Below are 16,958 nucleotides of genomic sequence, written 5' to 3' on the forward strand. Positions count from 1 at the left end.
GCTAAATTTGTTTCATACTTTCGTTCTTCTGTATTATGCAAATATGTTAGTATTCCTTTGCTAGTAAACAGATGGCATTTTCAAGAGAAGGGTTTTATTTTCCCCTTATACATTACCATAATAAAAACATTTCCCAAGGTAAAAAAAAAAGGTATTATAAAAATTTCTTTATTTGATATTATATATTACTTTAATGCAGATACTCTACTGTGTTAATTCTGAACTCATTGTTCTTGATTTTGAATAGGAGTAGAAAGATTATTTTAATGCAACATCAGCAAGTTTGCTTTAAAAAATACTATGTAACATCTGTATGAATTAAAATATGTCCTCCTGAGTTTCATTGGAAAACCTAGAGATTATTAGAGAGACCCATTGGAATATTGTAAATTGGTATAGGAAGTAAGTAACTTAAGAAAAATATTTATTGTGTTAGAATACATATTAATTGAATTGCCAATTTAATGTTAAATGCTATAGGTTACCACAGAAAATAATGTTCCTGGTCCTTGCCTTTGGGAAACTTGCATTCTAGTGTTCATTAATTTACATCATTAATTTAAATGCTATTCACTGTATTGAAAAATCCGAAGAATAGTGTGCTAACTTGTGTTTATAGTGTAGATTTGTAATGATAAGATGTAAAACAAGAAAACAGGTATTTAAATATCTTTAGGGGTATTTGTTTTTATTAGAGAATGAGTAGAAAATTAGTTTCTTTTAAGTTTAACAGGAGAGGAAATAAATTCTCTTTTTAAATGAGGTGACTTGATATTTTTTTAGAGAGCACAGACTCACTTTTAATTGTTAATTTTCAAGAGGGCTGAGTGTTCACTTCTTAATATATATGTATACACACACAGTAGAAAACTATGAATTCTATTAAATCATCTCCAGATTCTATAATAGTTGATTAATATTATTGATTAATTGGTGCTATTGGCAGTGAAACAATAGCATTTTAAAATATGTGGCTTTTAAAAAGAATGCTGGAGTCTGAGAATGAACAGAATGAACTTCCATTGAGCAGGCATGATGATAAAGAATAAACAGGAAAATGCATGAAGATGTGTGAGATGTATGAATCTATACACTTACAGTAGCTAGCCAAGACAGTCTAAGATTACTACACTTAGGGAGTAGGAAAAAACATGTTAGACATTACCAAGTATGATATCAAAACATCTGAATCACTCTTTCTAAATGCCAAAAATTTCTATTGGGCCTGGTGGTAATTTATGAATAAATATATGAGGCCATAAAAATGATATTTCTCTAACTTTGCAGATTGGGAAGTTGCATTTCATTAAGATTTTAGTTCACTTTCTCAGTCACTTCTGTTATCATTAAAATTTAGGTGACAGTTATTCAATTGAGTAATCCATGCCTTTTGTTCTTTTTTTCCATTCTTGATCAGTTTATCTCTTAGGCTTTTGATTATATGTCTCAGGATTATATTGAAATTTTACTTTATATGTCTGCAGATGCCTTTAGTAAGTATAATCCCATATGTTGTGCCATGTGTTTCAGTACTGGTTCTATTTTGAGGTAGAGTTTTACTTGATTTTAGACTAAAACGACATCCTCAACAAGGAGCTCTATGTTATTGGTAACAACTAGAGCTCTTAGAGAATGTAAAGGCTATGTACAGAACATTCCTTGGAGAGCATCTCATAAAACCCCTTCTGGTTTAACAAAGCCTAAGTTTGTTTCTGTTCAATGCTTAGTATAAAGTAAATCTTCACTGTGGCCTCTTCCTTCTTTGCGTACACACAATACCAGTTAAATCCCAAGATCTTTCTTTATATTTTTAAAATGAAGGATTTCTCTAGTTCAGTTCATCTGATTGCTTTTACTGATAAATTGTAGAGGCAAGTATAGAAATCATTTCTTGTATTTAAATATTATAGCAGTTTTAGTTGTATATTATAATTTGTTATATATGTGAGAAACAAATACATTTGACAAAGATGGTAGCCCCGAATGTATTGTGCTTAACTTTTTAATAGGGACTGTGAGCATCTTACAGTACTGAACATAATTATCTTATATCTCGCTAACCTTACAACAGTACCAATGTCATAAAGTAGCTTTTATTCTAGTAATAACTAAATTTTCCTTAAATCTTTTGGAAAAGATCCCATGTAAGTTGTTTACCCAATAGGCAAGGCTAAAACACAACTGAATATTTATTTAGGATTGATATTCTCCATAAGTTTAGTTAGTTTAGGTAAATCCTTTGAACTTAAAATATTTTTCCTGGGGGAAAAAAATCTACTTTTTCCTAGAGACAGAAATCTTTAGCTGCTTTCTAAAGCAGATGACATGTAAGCCCAAGGCAGTGCTTAACCCATAAATTACATAAGGGTCACATTTTGGAAACTTTAGCTATTTTGTATCCCAGTGGAATAGTCTTTGGTTTTCTTACCGAAAGGCTTATGTGTTGACTCATTTCCTTTACCAATATGACAATTTCCTGCACACATTTAATGCTTTGGGCAAGATTATAATATGTTAACTAAGATGTTTTTACTAATGTTTTTTTCATTAGGAAACTTAAAATTTCAACCGTTTTTTAAATAGCTTAGCTTGTTATCATCCAAAAATAATGTGTTATTTGCGATGTTGGATGTTTTGGCTGTTCTTAGCCATTATTATGCAATATTAATTTCCCAAAATCTGAAAATACTGTCTTTTAACTATTCTAGGTTATGTGTTTGCATCTTTAACCATATTATGCTTATTGCATGCACTAGAGCATTGAGTGATACCTGGTGTTTTTTTTGTACTAACCAGAACATGTGGGTTTTAACTGTGAACCTTACTTTAGCTATTCGTAGAATGTATTTGCTTGACTAACTTATGGCCTTTTTTGCTAATGCTTCATGGTTGTCCTACAACCATTTAGGACGCTGCATTGGGATACAGATCCATCAGTTCTTCAGCTTCACTCAGATTCCGATTTGGGGTATTGAATAGATTTATTACCTTCCCTCTTTATAATTAATTTGATTCTTTGTGAAATTGTCCTAATTTTATTTTGCTTAAATTTCTAATATTCAGGTAATAGTTTGAAGAGTGATATTTTATTGTGACACCTCATTTATCCTCTATCATTTGTGAAAGACATATTTTATGTATCTGATTTTAGAGGTACCCTAAGTCTACCCTTTTAAATGTCCAAATTACTTTCATTATTTCTGTATTTTTGAAGTTTTTCTACAATGTATTACAGACTTCCCATACTTTTTCTAATAAATGTGCTATATATAATTGAACCTTTTGTAGGTTACTCAACATGAATATTAATTTATTTTCCTATATTAAAATTCCCTAATGATTTCTAAGGTTTTGAGAGGAACAGAGCTGTTGGTTTCTACACCGTGGCTCCAGATTGCTATTGATTTACTCATTAATTCATTTATTCATTCGTTTATTTATTCTAGTCTCCAATGCAAACTATAAATGTTTGCTGCTGCCATTGTGCCTGACTCAGATAGCTCTTTTCCCTTGATATTTTGCAGCTCAACACCTTTAGGAATTATGTCTAAAGTTAAGAGTTAATAAGCCTTGAATTAGGCCATATAAGAAAAGTATATGAGCTTCTTGTACATTAGCTGGTAGGCCTCTCTCTTGGCTGCCCTGAGGCTTCCCCACCCCTAGTTGCTTGCTGGTTGTCAGTAAAAGTGGCTTTGGATAACTGAGGTATTACCTCCCTAAATCTATCCCTAAATCTTAGAATATTTTGTTTGTTCTAGTATTGTGATTTTTACCTATTAAATCCTGTATGTACTCAAGTTAGTAACTTGTTCCTAATGTTGGCTTGACTTTTTTATCAGATATGTGAGTGACTTACTTTTCATGTGGTTTACATCTTAAATATCAGAATATAAAGTTTCTTATTTCAGATTTTGTTCTTAGAATACTAGATTACTTCAAATGTACTTAAATTTTCCCACTTAAGTCTTTGATTATGCTTTTTTTTTTCTTTAAGGCTAGATATTCCCAAGGTAGAAAACACATTAAAAATTTCTTATGGCCCACATTTGGGACCTTAGAGAAAATAAATTCTTTAAATGTACTAATTTTATTAAACTTTTTTTGTACAGGATTTTGAAAAGGATGTTTATATAAGAAAAAAATTGTTATATTACCAATGATATATATATATATGTGTGTGTATATATATATTTCAGATATCCTCCTTTATATTCTGGAAGTTCCACCACTGTTTTTACTAGATATTCTTTTAAGACAGATTCATCATTGAGAACTTCAGGAGTTTGGAAGCATGCTATATTTGGTTTAGAATTTAGACATCTACTATAATAGCCACAAGTCTCTTCTTCTGTTTGTCAGAAAAGAATGTATTCCCGCCTATTTAAAACAGAAGTGACTTTAGTAATTTCATGATATTCAGAAGATATGTGGCTTTAGTTTAGGTCTAAAATGTTTGCACAATAGTTTGTCCATATGTGAATCAAGGACCATGTTAACCATGCAGAGATTAGAGACTTAAAGTTTAAATATTTTATTTTAAAATCTAAATTGACTGTATGATTCTCAATTTCTGCAGAATATAAGTAGAAAAAATGGTTTTCAACAGAAACTTCTTTCTCACTCTTAAAGCTGAAGTCTTCTGATGGTGAAGGGAACTAAATGTGGTCTGAGTGAGATCCACATATTTGACTCTTGAAAAAGTGTCCAGAATCGTATCCCTGCTAAAAACAGTTCTCATAACCAACCATATTCAGCAGTCTGCTCTGAAATTCCTCTCCTCTTACTCTGTTATTACCCACACATTTGTTCTAAGAAACTAAATTATTTGCCTTTTTAAAGTGAAAAATAAACACCTTGAATGATTCGGAAAATATCTTTTGTTTTTGCTACCTTCTGATTCTTTTGTTAAAATAAAGCCAATTGTTCATTTTAAATTTCTTGAATAAAACAGAGATTTAAATTACACTGTTGGATATACAGTGTTTAATTATTACTTTACTAAAATAACATTTGATGTAGTTAAAATGTATCATTTGTAATATTTAAAAACATTTGTGTTCACTTTATTTAGACGAGGACCTATTAAACTTGGAATGGCTAAAATTACACAAGTTGACTTTCCTCCTCGTGAAATCGTCACATATACGAAGGAAACTCAGACTCCAGTTATGGCTCAACCCAAAGAAGGTGAATATCTGTCCTTAATATGATTGTCATTAAGCCACCACAGTAAACAAATGGATTCTTTCCTTTTTTTTTTCCTTCTTCCTTTTTTGTTTTTTGGCATATTTTCTTAGGGGAATATTATAAAAGTAATGCATTGGATTTCTGTATTTATGTAATTGTTCTTTAGAGTTTTAAAACGTTTTCTTTTAAAAGTTAATAGTATAAGCTGTATGTATGTTTTTAATTTTGTTGATGTAAATGTAAATATTTCCATTTTCATATTGTCGTTGCTATGTGCTGCTTTAGAAGCAGAAAAACTTAAGCATGTTCTATTTCTGTGTCATGAACATAATTCTTCCCCAAATGAGAGTATCAATATATCCCATAGTAAATGAAATCATGTAAATTATTCAATATTTTCTGTGGAGTATACTGTATTCTGATATACTGTCATTGTTAATCCATATTAATGAACAAATCTAGACCTAATTCATAAACTTGCTCTTTTGTGATCTAAGGGCTCTCTACTGTGTTGATTATATAGAAGTTTTTAATCTCTGTGAAACAGAGGGAGTATACATAGACATTATATTGAATGTGGAGTCCTTTGAATCTTAAATGAGAAGGAGTTACCATTTTTACAGTGGGGACTAATTTTTATTTTTATTTTATTTATTTATTTATTTATTTATTTATTTATTTATTTATTTATTTATTTATTTATTTATTGTGGTACGCGGGCCTCTCACTGTTGTGGCCTCTCCCGTTGCGGAGCACAGGCTCCAGACGCGCAGGCTCAGCAGCCATGGCTCACGGGCTTAGCTTAGCTGCTCCGCGGCATGTGGGATCTTCCCGGACCGGGGCACGAACCTGCGTCCCCTGCATCAGCAGGTGGACTCTCAACCACTGCGCCACCAGGAAAGCCCGGGGACTAATTTTTAAATTCTCACCAGATAGCTAATGATTTAAGCATAAAGTTAATATGATAGTTCTTACTTTTCCAAGGGAAGCTAATAAATTTATGTTAGACATAAAAGAGGTTTACTTAATATCATTAATACAGATACACAGTTTCTTATCTGAAACCTTTGAAGATATATATATAGGAATTCAGAATTTTTCACAGTTCAGAAAATTTTTCACATTTCATAAAGTATATGTACCATATGAAAACACTCCAGCAGCATCTTGGGCATTAATATTTCAGCAGCAAAAGATGAATATTCAAACTGAGTGAGATAATGATTAAAGATAGCTTTACCTCTGGTCATGTCAGGGTTTACCACCAAATGAGTTATGGATTTTAGAGTTGATGATATTTTGGAATTGTGGGCCTATAATAAATAATCTTTTTCGCAGTCTGTGCATAAAGAACATTTTTTTCTCCTTAGCCAGGAAGATTTATTCCTGTTTAATTATAGAATATCAAACCTAAGCACTTTATCAAATGTTTAAATTAATTTATCTTTAAAATTTCAGTTAAATTACCACGTTTCTCCATTAAGGAGAAACTAAAGTAATATTCATTGCAGAAAGCCCAGAAAATACAAGTAAGCAACAGGGGGAAAAATCCTTGAAATCTCTATCTATTAGCAATGAAAATCTTCAAATTTCCATATTTATATATATACCACAAAAGAAAATTAGGATTATAACTATTTACAACCTTTTTTTAACTTAATGGTAAATCACCACATGCATTTTTAACAACTCTCCTTTCCCTGCCCACTAAGGATGGACATGAAAGAAATATTTTAAACTTTTCCTTTCACTTTCATCTTATTCCTGAAAGGAGTTGACATTATCATACTTAAAATTAAACTTGAAAATTTTGAGGAAATCAGGATAACATTTTTTAAAAATTTTATTTATTTATTCATTTATTTTTGGCTGTGTTGGGTCTTCTTTGCTGTGTGAGGGCTTTCTTTAGTTGCTGCAAGCGGGGGCCACTCTTCATCGCGGTGCGCAGGCCTCTCACTGTCGCGGCCTCTCTTGTTGTGGAGCACAGGCTTCAGACACGCAGGCTCAGTAGTTGTGGCTCACGGGCCCAGTTGCTCCGCGGCATGTGGAATCTTCCCAGACCAGGGCTCGAACCCGTGTCCCCTGCATTGGCAGGCAGATTCTCAACCACTGCGCCACCAGGGAAGCCCGAGGATAACATTTTTATCCAAGAGTTCTTTTTTTTTTTTACTTGACCATGTGAATGTTCATCTCTATGGATACAGTTTTTTCATTCCTGCTGCTCTGTCGTTTGGTAAGATAGCTTTCACAGGTGCAAACTCCTCATCTTACCAGAAAAAAAAAATACCCAGATGGTAAACTTGTTTGAGACATAAGCCACTTTAAAAAAAGAAAACAGGAAAGATAAAGTGTTGAACTACCAGTATGGAAAAAACTAATACTGTAGGATTCTATAATTTCCAGAAAATATTATTTTATTAATTGGTATATTCAAGTGTTATAGTGTCTGTCTTTTGGGAGCTACATTGTTAGATACGTTAACTCAGAAAGTGAGTAAAATAGCCAAAATGAGGGTATAGTGTCTCATTTTAAAAATAAATTGGGCTTTTTTTCCTTCTGATAAATAATTTGGAGATTTAGCTTTACTTTGAGATGCCTTTTGGATTGTTTGAAATGTAAAGCATTCTGAAGCTATTTTGGGTAATGCCTATTATAATATACCTATAATTAGTTTAAGTGAAGACTTCCATTTTTTTCTTTTTTAAAAATAATTATAGTAGTGTATCATAGAGAATTTAAAGAAGACAGAAAGGGTAGGAAGTGTCTTTTATACCACTATGTAATAGCCATTTGTTTCTAGTCTGTTTTCCATGATATATTTTTTCAAAAATTATATATGTATACATACACACAAACATACCTTTATACACACATATGGTTTTATATCCTACTTGAAATTTGCATTTTTAATTGCTTATTTTTGACATGCATATAAAAAAGTGTGCATGTGGAACAATGTCTTTGAACTAATTTGAATGTATAGCTACGTAGTATATGCCTGGCAGTTTTCAAAAAAATTTTTTTCCCATTTTTATTTTGCAAGTAATTGGAAAATTTAAACGATTGTGATTTGTAAAGTAAGCTGATGACCCGGAAGTTCAAGACACTGTTTTTTTCACTTTGAAATTATTTAGGGCAAGGCTTTTAGCGCTATCATACTTCAGCTTCTTTGCCAAATTTTTGCATGAATATAGGGATTGTTTCTTCTTCATTGCTGTAATGCCTGGTCTGAATAGTGTATGGCATGTAGTGAGTACAAACTCAGTAAATATTTGGTGAAGAAATTAATTGCTTTTACCTCCTCAGGAGAATGGTTTACTTACTTGGTTTTTGGGGTTTTTTTCATGCGTTTACTCTGGAAGTAACTGCTGGGAAAATAGGTTATTTCCAAGTGTTAATGCTACAACATAATTATTGATGAAATTGGGTGAAAAGGCGCTTAGTCTCAGTTCTTGGTTTTAATATGAACATATCATATTCTAATCATTACTTGCTCTTAGATCCATATATGAAACATACATTCTCCTTTATAGCCTTCTTGAATTCCATGATGACATAGTATGTAGATATAAACATGTGCTGTTATTTTATGTTTTATGTATCCCTCTGAATGCTATGAACAAAATTGAACCTTTTAGCATGTTTCAAATATATTATCTTACCTACTTGTTGTAATGGTTCTTCAAACCTCACGTTCAAATTGATGACTGAAAATTTTAACAGCAAAGAGTGCCTACTACATATCAGGTATAGTGTAAGGCACTTTACATTATCTCTAATCCTCTTACCAAAACCTTGAGAGTTAAATATTGGTTCTGTTTACATATGAAGAAGCTGAAGCTGAAAGAGATAGCTTATCAAGGGTCACATAGCTAGTAGCTAAGATTCTAAACCAAGTCTGTCTGATTCCAAGGTGTGCTTTCTCTCATGCTGCCACTGAAGCAGCACTTTCATGCTTTTATGATAGTCACCTATGGTAAGAAATTCAATTTATATTACAATCTAGTACAAACATAGATACAGATGTGTACAGCTGTCCCTTGAATTTCACAAGTTCACTTTACACCACATTGGGAGGTGGTGTCCACCAGAGCAGAGAGCTCCTTCCCTGGGAACTACGCTCAGCATCTCGACAGAAAGCTGCCATAGCTTTGAACTGTGTCTCTGAGCATCTGTGCTGTATTTATTTTGTGCATCCATTAACAAGATGTGTCTAAGGTAATTACCTCTTCACTTTACACCACTTCAGCTTAAGAAAGAAAGGTTTCATAGGATTGCTCTACTTTTGAATAGTGGGGGAAACTTGTAACTGATACAAAAGTTTTATGAAATAACATCTTCTCTGCTCTTGCTATATTTCATTTTTCTTCAGTGTTGACCATAATACACTAAATTTATTGGCTGAGACCTGTAGTTTGAAAATTACTTCATTAAAAGATAGCATGGCTTAGTTAACTTATTTATTGATAAATTTGCATCAGGATAGTATTTTATAGTGATTGGCTAAGAGTAATGAATAAACAGCTTTGATCTTTTACGGTGTTAAATAGAATTTTTCTTATCTTCACTGATAGAAGGTGAAAGTAGCAAGATGGGTGAACTGAGTCCAGTTTCTAATGGGTATGTCTGTATTGGCACCACTGTCTTTAAAATTTTCCTGTGTGGACTAGACTTAGATGTTATTTTTATAAAGGTCCACATTTATTCATTTGCAACCTAACAAGAATTCACGGATTCTGCAAGTTTATTGAGTATATGCTATATACTCAATTATTTCTTTGTTTTTTTTAGTTTCCGGTTGAGGTATGTAAGTGAAGGAGAATGCGAAATGTACCCCAATACCATGGAGCCATCCTTAGCCTTTGGAACTATTTATAAAAATGAAATCATTTCCTCTCTATATCATTACAATTATTTTCATGTCCAGGGCTCTTACATTGTTTCTTTTCCTAATCTGTAGAGGTTCTAGAAAGAGGGAAAGAAAAAATAACCTGAACTTAAGGTTTTATAATGAAAACACTTTGTGCATAACTATACTTCTGCTTATCCATTGGTTTAATGCAGTGCCTCTCAAACTTAGCCTGGTTGGCTCACATTTAAGAATTATGTAACAAATTCCAAAACTCACCATGAGACAAAATTGCTGAAATCACAGTTTGAGTGTAACAGTAAATTGAACTTGGGTAGGCAGTGTAATTGGTGCAGAAGTAATGTGAGTTACCAAATTGAAGATAAAAATTGGTTTTAGGTTTAACTCTTTTTTTTCATTTTTTAAAAATGGCTGAATCTATTCTTTTAAAAAGCAAGTTTTTTTCTGCCTTTTTTCCTTTTTCCCCATTCTAGCCATCTTCTTGCTCTCAAGTTTACTCTGTAAGTTGGTAGTACCATTTCTGAACTGAGGTGCTTTGCTGTCTTAAAGCACCTACTGTGAATGAAATTGACTAGGAACATGTGACCTCAGTCAATTTTGTTCTCGGCAGGTAAAAAACTTCTCATGGCAGGAGTGTGGTGCCCACAGATACACTCCTGGAAAAGTTACTTTCTTCTCTTTTAAAAGTTTTTAACTCTTTTGAAAATGGCGTTATTTTTTTCTTATTCACCTCGTCAGTATGGAGTTTTTTGTTGTTGTAATTTTTAGACACAGATTTTTTTTTTTTTTTTTTTTTGCGGTACGTGGGCCTCTCACTGCTGTGGCCTCTCCCGTTGCAGAGCACAGGCTCCGGACGCACAGGCCCAGAGGCCATGGCTCACGGGCCCAGCCACTCTGCAGCATGCGGAGTCCTCCCAGACCGGGGCACGAACCCGCGTCCCCTGCACCGGCAGGCGGACTCTCAACCACTGCGCCACCAGGGAAGCCCAGACACAGATTTTTTTAAAGAGGAAGAAATTCCAAAGTTTAATCAGCTTGTTTACACCTGAGGAAACTGAGACCCCAGGAAGTTCACTGATGACCCTATGGTCACAATATAAGAGAATATCAGACTACAACCAGAACCTGGTTTTTGATTTCCAGTGAAGTGCTATGTTTCTCATATCATTCCACTTTCTTATCTTTGTGGAGTTTTGTAATTATTTTTGGTATTGATTTAGTAGTCAGATATTTTTCCTCAGGTACGTGTTGATCAGCATTTATAATATGTAGAAAAATGTTATATGTAAAATAGCTCTTAATTTTTTATTGCATGATCTTAACATCTGGAATCCACACTTTCCAGGTAGACTAAATCTGTGGGCCTTCTGGTTTAATAGTACCCTTGTCTAAAATGGATTTTTAAAAAAAATCCTGGGATAAATAACATGTAATAAATTAGTTTTAATCCTCAGAGAATCTGTGAGAATATAAAAATAATTGAAAATTGAAGCATTTATTCGTAACCTTGATTGAAAGACTTTAATTAGCATATCTGAAATTGTGGCCTCAGAAAAATGTAATATTTATGAGATCGCAGATAACAGGATTTGTGTTAATGATGCCAATACTGCCTAAATAAAATCTGAATTTTACATAAAAAGAGACAATGTAGAGAGACAAATTCTGTGTTAAAGTAAATGGTATAATTAAAGTATTACTCCCTTTTTAGTTATCTTCCAAATTAGCATTAGATCTATATTCAAAGTATTTCCCAATTAAAATTTTCCCTTGTTGAAAATCTAAATTATTAAGGAAATCCAAGTGACCTTGCATCTGATTCTGGGTGTTTAAAAAAATAAAAGGAATGGATTCCATTGATACATTCATGAAGTTTTGTCCTAATATAAGATTTTCTTAATGTTGATTTTAAAGAGTAAGGTATAAGAAGATGAAATTTTGGACAAATGGATTGAAATGAAGTGATTCAAAAGGATGTTGATCCAGAAAAAAAGGATTATTTTGAAAGTATTAAAGGAAGATCATTCATATCTAACATGTAGTTTTCAACTTATGATTGAAGCATTTCCCTCTAATATTCTCATTTTGTTGGTGAAGTTATTTATAAGTTGAATTTTTGTAAATAATGTTTTTATATGCAACACATTTCCTGATTTTTGGAAGTCAGTGGCAACTTCTGTTGTATCATGAGAAATCAGACTACTTTGTAAATTAGAAAGTCTTCATAAGATATTAAACTATCTTAAAATACAGTACACCAGTATGATGAAACTAGTTAATAAATTTATAGACAGCAAATGTATTTCCTAAACAGCATTAATGCCCTGATGATGAGATTTATTTTTGACCTCATAGTGAGCATTAATTGTGATCAGTGATAGAATAAAGAGTATCAGTGTTTAGTGAGGATTTTCTAGGATCTTTCATATTACCTGTTAAATATGTTGTAATATTTTAAAATAATTCAAAGCCTGCTTTGTGGCTTATTCTTAAATGTCTCTTAAACGTAGCGTGACATACAGATGAGAAAACTTGCTCTGAAGACTCCTTCCTTCAGCTTAACAAAAGCCACCCATTTCACAGATGATTTAACTTTGATTAACTTACTCCACTGTAACAGATTATTCCAGCAACTGGAATTTCATTCTTTGGTGTTATTTCTAGGTGCAGCTTAATTTACAAAACTGCTTTTCTTTCCATCTCACCAAAATACATCACAATTTTGATGTTAACTCAGTAAAAATTCAGTGGTTCATTAAACCTAGTCTTAGCATTCATTGACAAGAGATTTGTCATTTTAAAAGTAACTGCTACTTTTATGCATTCTTTACTGCTCAGTTTATAACCTTAGATTCCCTGTCAGAGAAAGCATGGAGTTAACCACTTAGCATATTGCGATGAATATTCATCAATAAATTGATGTGACATGGCAGTCCCATTTTCCAGTCTTCCTGCTCTGTTGCATTCTTTTTTAGTTTTAAATATATTATAGATAATCATGTAATAGGGACTAGCCTAGAAAATCTTTAGAATTGTAATACTATATTTTTGGTCATGTTAATAGTTTTTTAGTAGCTAATTTTATTAGTTTTTAATAAGAGAAGTGTATTTGTTTCAGAGGAACAGTCTCTAATCTGATGTTACTGATGTTAGGCATTTTTTGCCAAATATTTGGTATATGTAGATAATCAGCTTTATAATAAAAATACTGTTTTGTACTTTTAAAGAACAGATAATTTTTGTAATGTTCCTGGAATTTTTATTTAGCTTAGTCAGTTTTATGAAGCTTGGGTTTAAGTGTCTGTCATAGTTTTTAAATCAGTTTTTAATTCATCTAGAAAGAGAGCTATGTACATTCATTCTAAAATAAAATCCTGAAAACAAGTATTTACATAGATTATACTCATCATTCAGATACAACTAAAGTAATCTATATGGGCAAGTTAGCATGGCAAATGCCATAAAGTAGGCAGATACAGATCACTGTTTACCATACTTCATCTACATTTTAAATTTTAAAAGGAAAAGAGTATCTATAAGCATGATCTTTTCTGTTAAATATATAGATTATGAGGTCACTTAGCACTGACCATATGCATTATGACAGGAATTTGACACCTGTCATTGGAAATGGTATTTAGAAACCGTATAATGCAACAAACTTGAGGGAGGGAAATACGATGTGGATAGGAAGCTGTAATTTATAATTCACAGTGCTTAAGAATGACTTGTCCACGGTGACTCAGATTCCCTATCTTTAATTTTAGGATTTACATACAGTGACCCCTACTAGTCGACAAAATTAAGATAACTGACAGTATTAGCAGAAAATGGAAAAATACATATTTTCAGACTTAATTTTTTTTATAGATAATTTATAAATTTATTTATTTACTTATTTTTGGCTGCGTTGGGTCTTTGTTGCTGCGCGCGGGCTTCCTCTAGTTGCGGTGAGCGGGGCTACTCTTCGTTGTGGTGCATGGGCTTCTCATTGAGGTGGCTTCTCTTGCTGCGGAGTATGGGCTCTAGGCGCACAGGCTCAGTAGTTGTGGTGCACAGGCTTTGTTGCTCCATGGCATGTGGGATCTTCCTGGACCAGGGCTCGAACCCGTGTCCCCTGCCTTGGCAGGCGGATTCTTAACCACTGCACCATCAGGGAAGTCCCCAGACTTAATTTTTAATTGAAGTAAATATCCTGTTATTCTAAAAGTCAATTTAAGTACAATTAAATTATTTTATTACATTACACTGGCAGGTGACTTTATGGTAGAATTTCATTGTAATGTTGGAGCAGTACAGTATAGAATTGTTACCAGTTACACTGTTTTCAGATTAATAATCCGTTGTATATGAGAATTCATCTAAAAAGGAGTACTGTCTTTCTGTTTTTCTGTGTGATTATTTTGCCCCCAAAAAAGCTTTCATTTTTTTAAGTAGCACAAAAGCTGTAATTGGCATGCTTTGTAAGGAAGTGTCAGTGTGCAAGAGAGTGGCGATCACTAAGAATTCTTTTACGTGTTCTTTCCCCTTTGCACCACCGCCTCCTCAGCGGGGTCACTGAGATCACTAGCTTTTCTTGAAATGGCCATTTTCACTGGCAGGTGCATTATACCCTGTATTTTCAGATTGTTTTTCCATTCTGAATGTTTGGCAGGTTGATTGCTCTGGCTGCATTGACGGAGAAAGGGCTGACAAATGCGGTTGGGCTGGCTGAAAAGACAGTGATTACTGTTTTCCTTTGTGGCTGATTGAGGCCCTTGAAAGGAAAAATTTTAACCTTCACCATTTGGTTCAAAAGTATGAGCATATATTGAAATCATTCGTGCCATTTATCCTAGTTCTGTAAACTTGTCAGAACGTAAAAATCGCTCAATTTCAAGTAATGTAGGATTGGCATACGTCATTATCATTTTGATTAAGTTGGAGGTTGTATCATTGTGTGCTGTATACAGTGTCATTTAAAGCTTTCTTTCCTACAGGTACAGTTACATTTTTATTGCTTATACTATAGAGTTAGAAAGATTTTCATAGCTCTCCAAACCTAACACTATGTGTGTGGTTTGGCAGCTGGTGTGGCCTACAAGCTGCATTTTGTTTGCAGGGTAAAGGCTTATCCATAGGCCTCCTGGAGTGCGGGTAATTGCACAGGCTCGCCATTGGGGAGAGACAGGATTGGAAGCAGTCAAGCGGAAGAATGTTATGCCATCCCATTGCCACCTTGTAGCAGAAAGACACAATCCCAGCAGTGCCATCTGGTTGTTGCTATCTAGTCAGCTGGCCTGGCTGCTGGGACCCTGACTTGGCAGCTGGTTCCCATCCTTGACCATTCTTTTGTGTATGTCGTATGTATGCGTGTTTTAGATAATTTTGAACATAGGTCGGGGAAATGACTATAACTAACAAGTAAAGTCCCCTTACTGAATGGGCTCTTATTACTTGCGATGCACTTTGTTGCAGACGCCTGCTGCCATTCCCTCATAGACAAATGACACATCTGTTTAGGCAATAAAAATAAGCATTTGCTTAAAAAATCCATCTCAGTATGTAGTGAAAGAGAAGGTAGGCAGAGTTGTATGTTCTAGAACATTTTAAAATAAGTAATTTAAAGTTATTTCCTGGTTTGGGGGTATAAGGGGAGATTTAATAATTTTTAAAAGTCTTATAAACATTGTATATTATCTCAATATGTATTTTTATTCAAGTTAAGAAAACATTATGTTAAGTGCTTATTGCCACATCATGTAACGGTAGATAATGAGACTTGCATTTAAAATGACAGAATAGAAAATGTGGTCTCATAGCTATTATCTTTAAAATCTGCCTCTCAAATAGCAACCTGAGAGTTAATGTAAGCCGTCTTTATGCCATATGAAGACCCATTAGACACTGATGGTTTCAGATCACAAGTAAGCAGCCAGCTCTGTAGGCTATTTTAGACATTTGATTTTCTTCATTTTACAGCATTAATGTGTCAGCATGCTACATAAAACTATGTAGGAGTTGCATGTTGTTCTGTCTGGAATGATAAATGCTTGCAAGCTTTTAGAGATTTCCATGAGGGACTCATCCTAGTTGCTTATGTATCTTATTTCAGTTTATGTTGCTACAGAATTTGATATGACTATTGCTGAGTTACCACATAGGTATGTATAAAAACCAAAACATTCCACTTAATTCTTTTTTAAAAATTGTATTGATAAAATTTATATTATTTATCCTTGTTCTGTCTTATCAGTAGTTCACTTTTGCTTTTATCTAAAGAGTTGTGATACTTTCTGAAATAATTAACTCAAGAGTTATCAGTTATTTTCATGAAAATAATTTTTGTGTTATTGTTCTGTTTTTTCAGATGAAGAGGAAGAAGATGACGTAGTGACTCCTAAACCACCTATTGAACCTGAGGAAGAGAAAACTTTAAAGAAAGATGAAGAAAGTGATAGTAAAGGTATCTTAAAGAATTCAACTTAAAAAAAAAGAATTTAAATTTTGTTGATTCCTGTTAAGACTGCTTTTATTATTTATATATTAAAGTAGAATAAAATGCTCTAAATCAAAGAGGTGAATCTGCTTGGAAAAAAATGAGTGGCATTCATTGATGCAAATTGTGATAGTGAGGTGACATGATTTGAGTGGCATAAATCTGACTTCAGAAAAACGTTTGCCTCACAGCCCCCCCGCACGAGCTGACTGAAGAAGAAAAGCAGCAAATCTTGCACTCTGAGGAATTTTTAAGTTTCTTCGACCATTCTACAAGAATTGTAGAAAGAGCTCTTTCTGAGCAGATTAACATCTTCTTTGACTACAGTGGAAGAGATTTGGAAGACAAAGAAGGGTAATGTTTAATTGCTAAAATTATGGGTTCAGCAATGTTAAATTACTTTAAGAGTGGGAAGTTATAACA

At 33.3% G+C, this 16,958-nt stretch overlaps 1 protein-coding gene across 18 annotated transcripts in view; it reads left to right on the forward strand.

The window, feature by feature from the left end:
* The window catches only part of DYNC1I2 (dynein cytoplasmic 1 intermediate chain 2), a 51,452-nt gene that overhangs the window by 16,765 nt on the left and 17,729 nt on the right, over positions 1-16,958 (forward strand). For 11 of the 18 annotated variants that reach the window (XR_010839132.1, XM_067026292.1, XM_067026288.1 and 8 more), the window contains 4 exons: positions 2,909-2,968; positions 5,072-5,187; positions 16,407-16,502; positions 16,727-16,889. Coding sequence is in view for 17 of the 18 variants with exons in the window: in XM_067026292.1 (XP_066882393.1) it covers positions 2,909-2,968; positions 5,072-5,187; positions 16,407-16,502; positions 16,727-16,889 (435 nt within the window). In the remaining variant the exon portion in view is untranslated. The remainder of the gene's footprint in view (positions 1-2,908; positions 2,969-5,071; positions 5,188-16,406; positions 16,503-16,726; positions 16,890-16,958) is intronic. The other 7 variants (XM_059055587.2, XM_067026298.1, XM_067026301.1 and 4 more) reach the window with 1 other exon arrangement.

Source organism: Kogia breviceps, chromosome 2 (genome assembly GCF_026419965.1).
Source record: "Kogia breviceps isolate mKogBre1 chromosome 2, mKogBre1 haplotype 1, whole genome shotgun sequence".
Taxonomy (NCBI): domain Eukaryota; kingdom Metazoa; phylum Chordata; class Mammalia; order Artiodactyla; family Physeteridae; genus Kogia; species Kogia breviceps.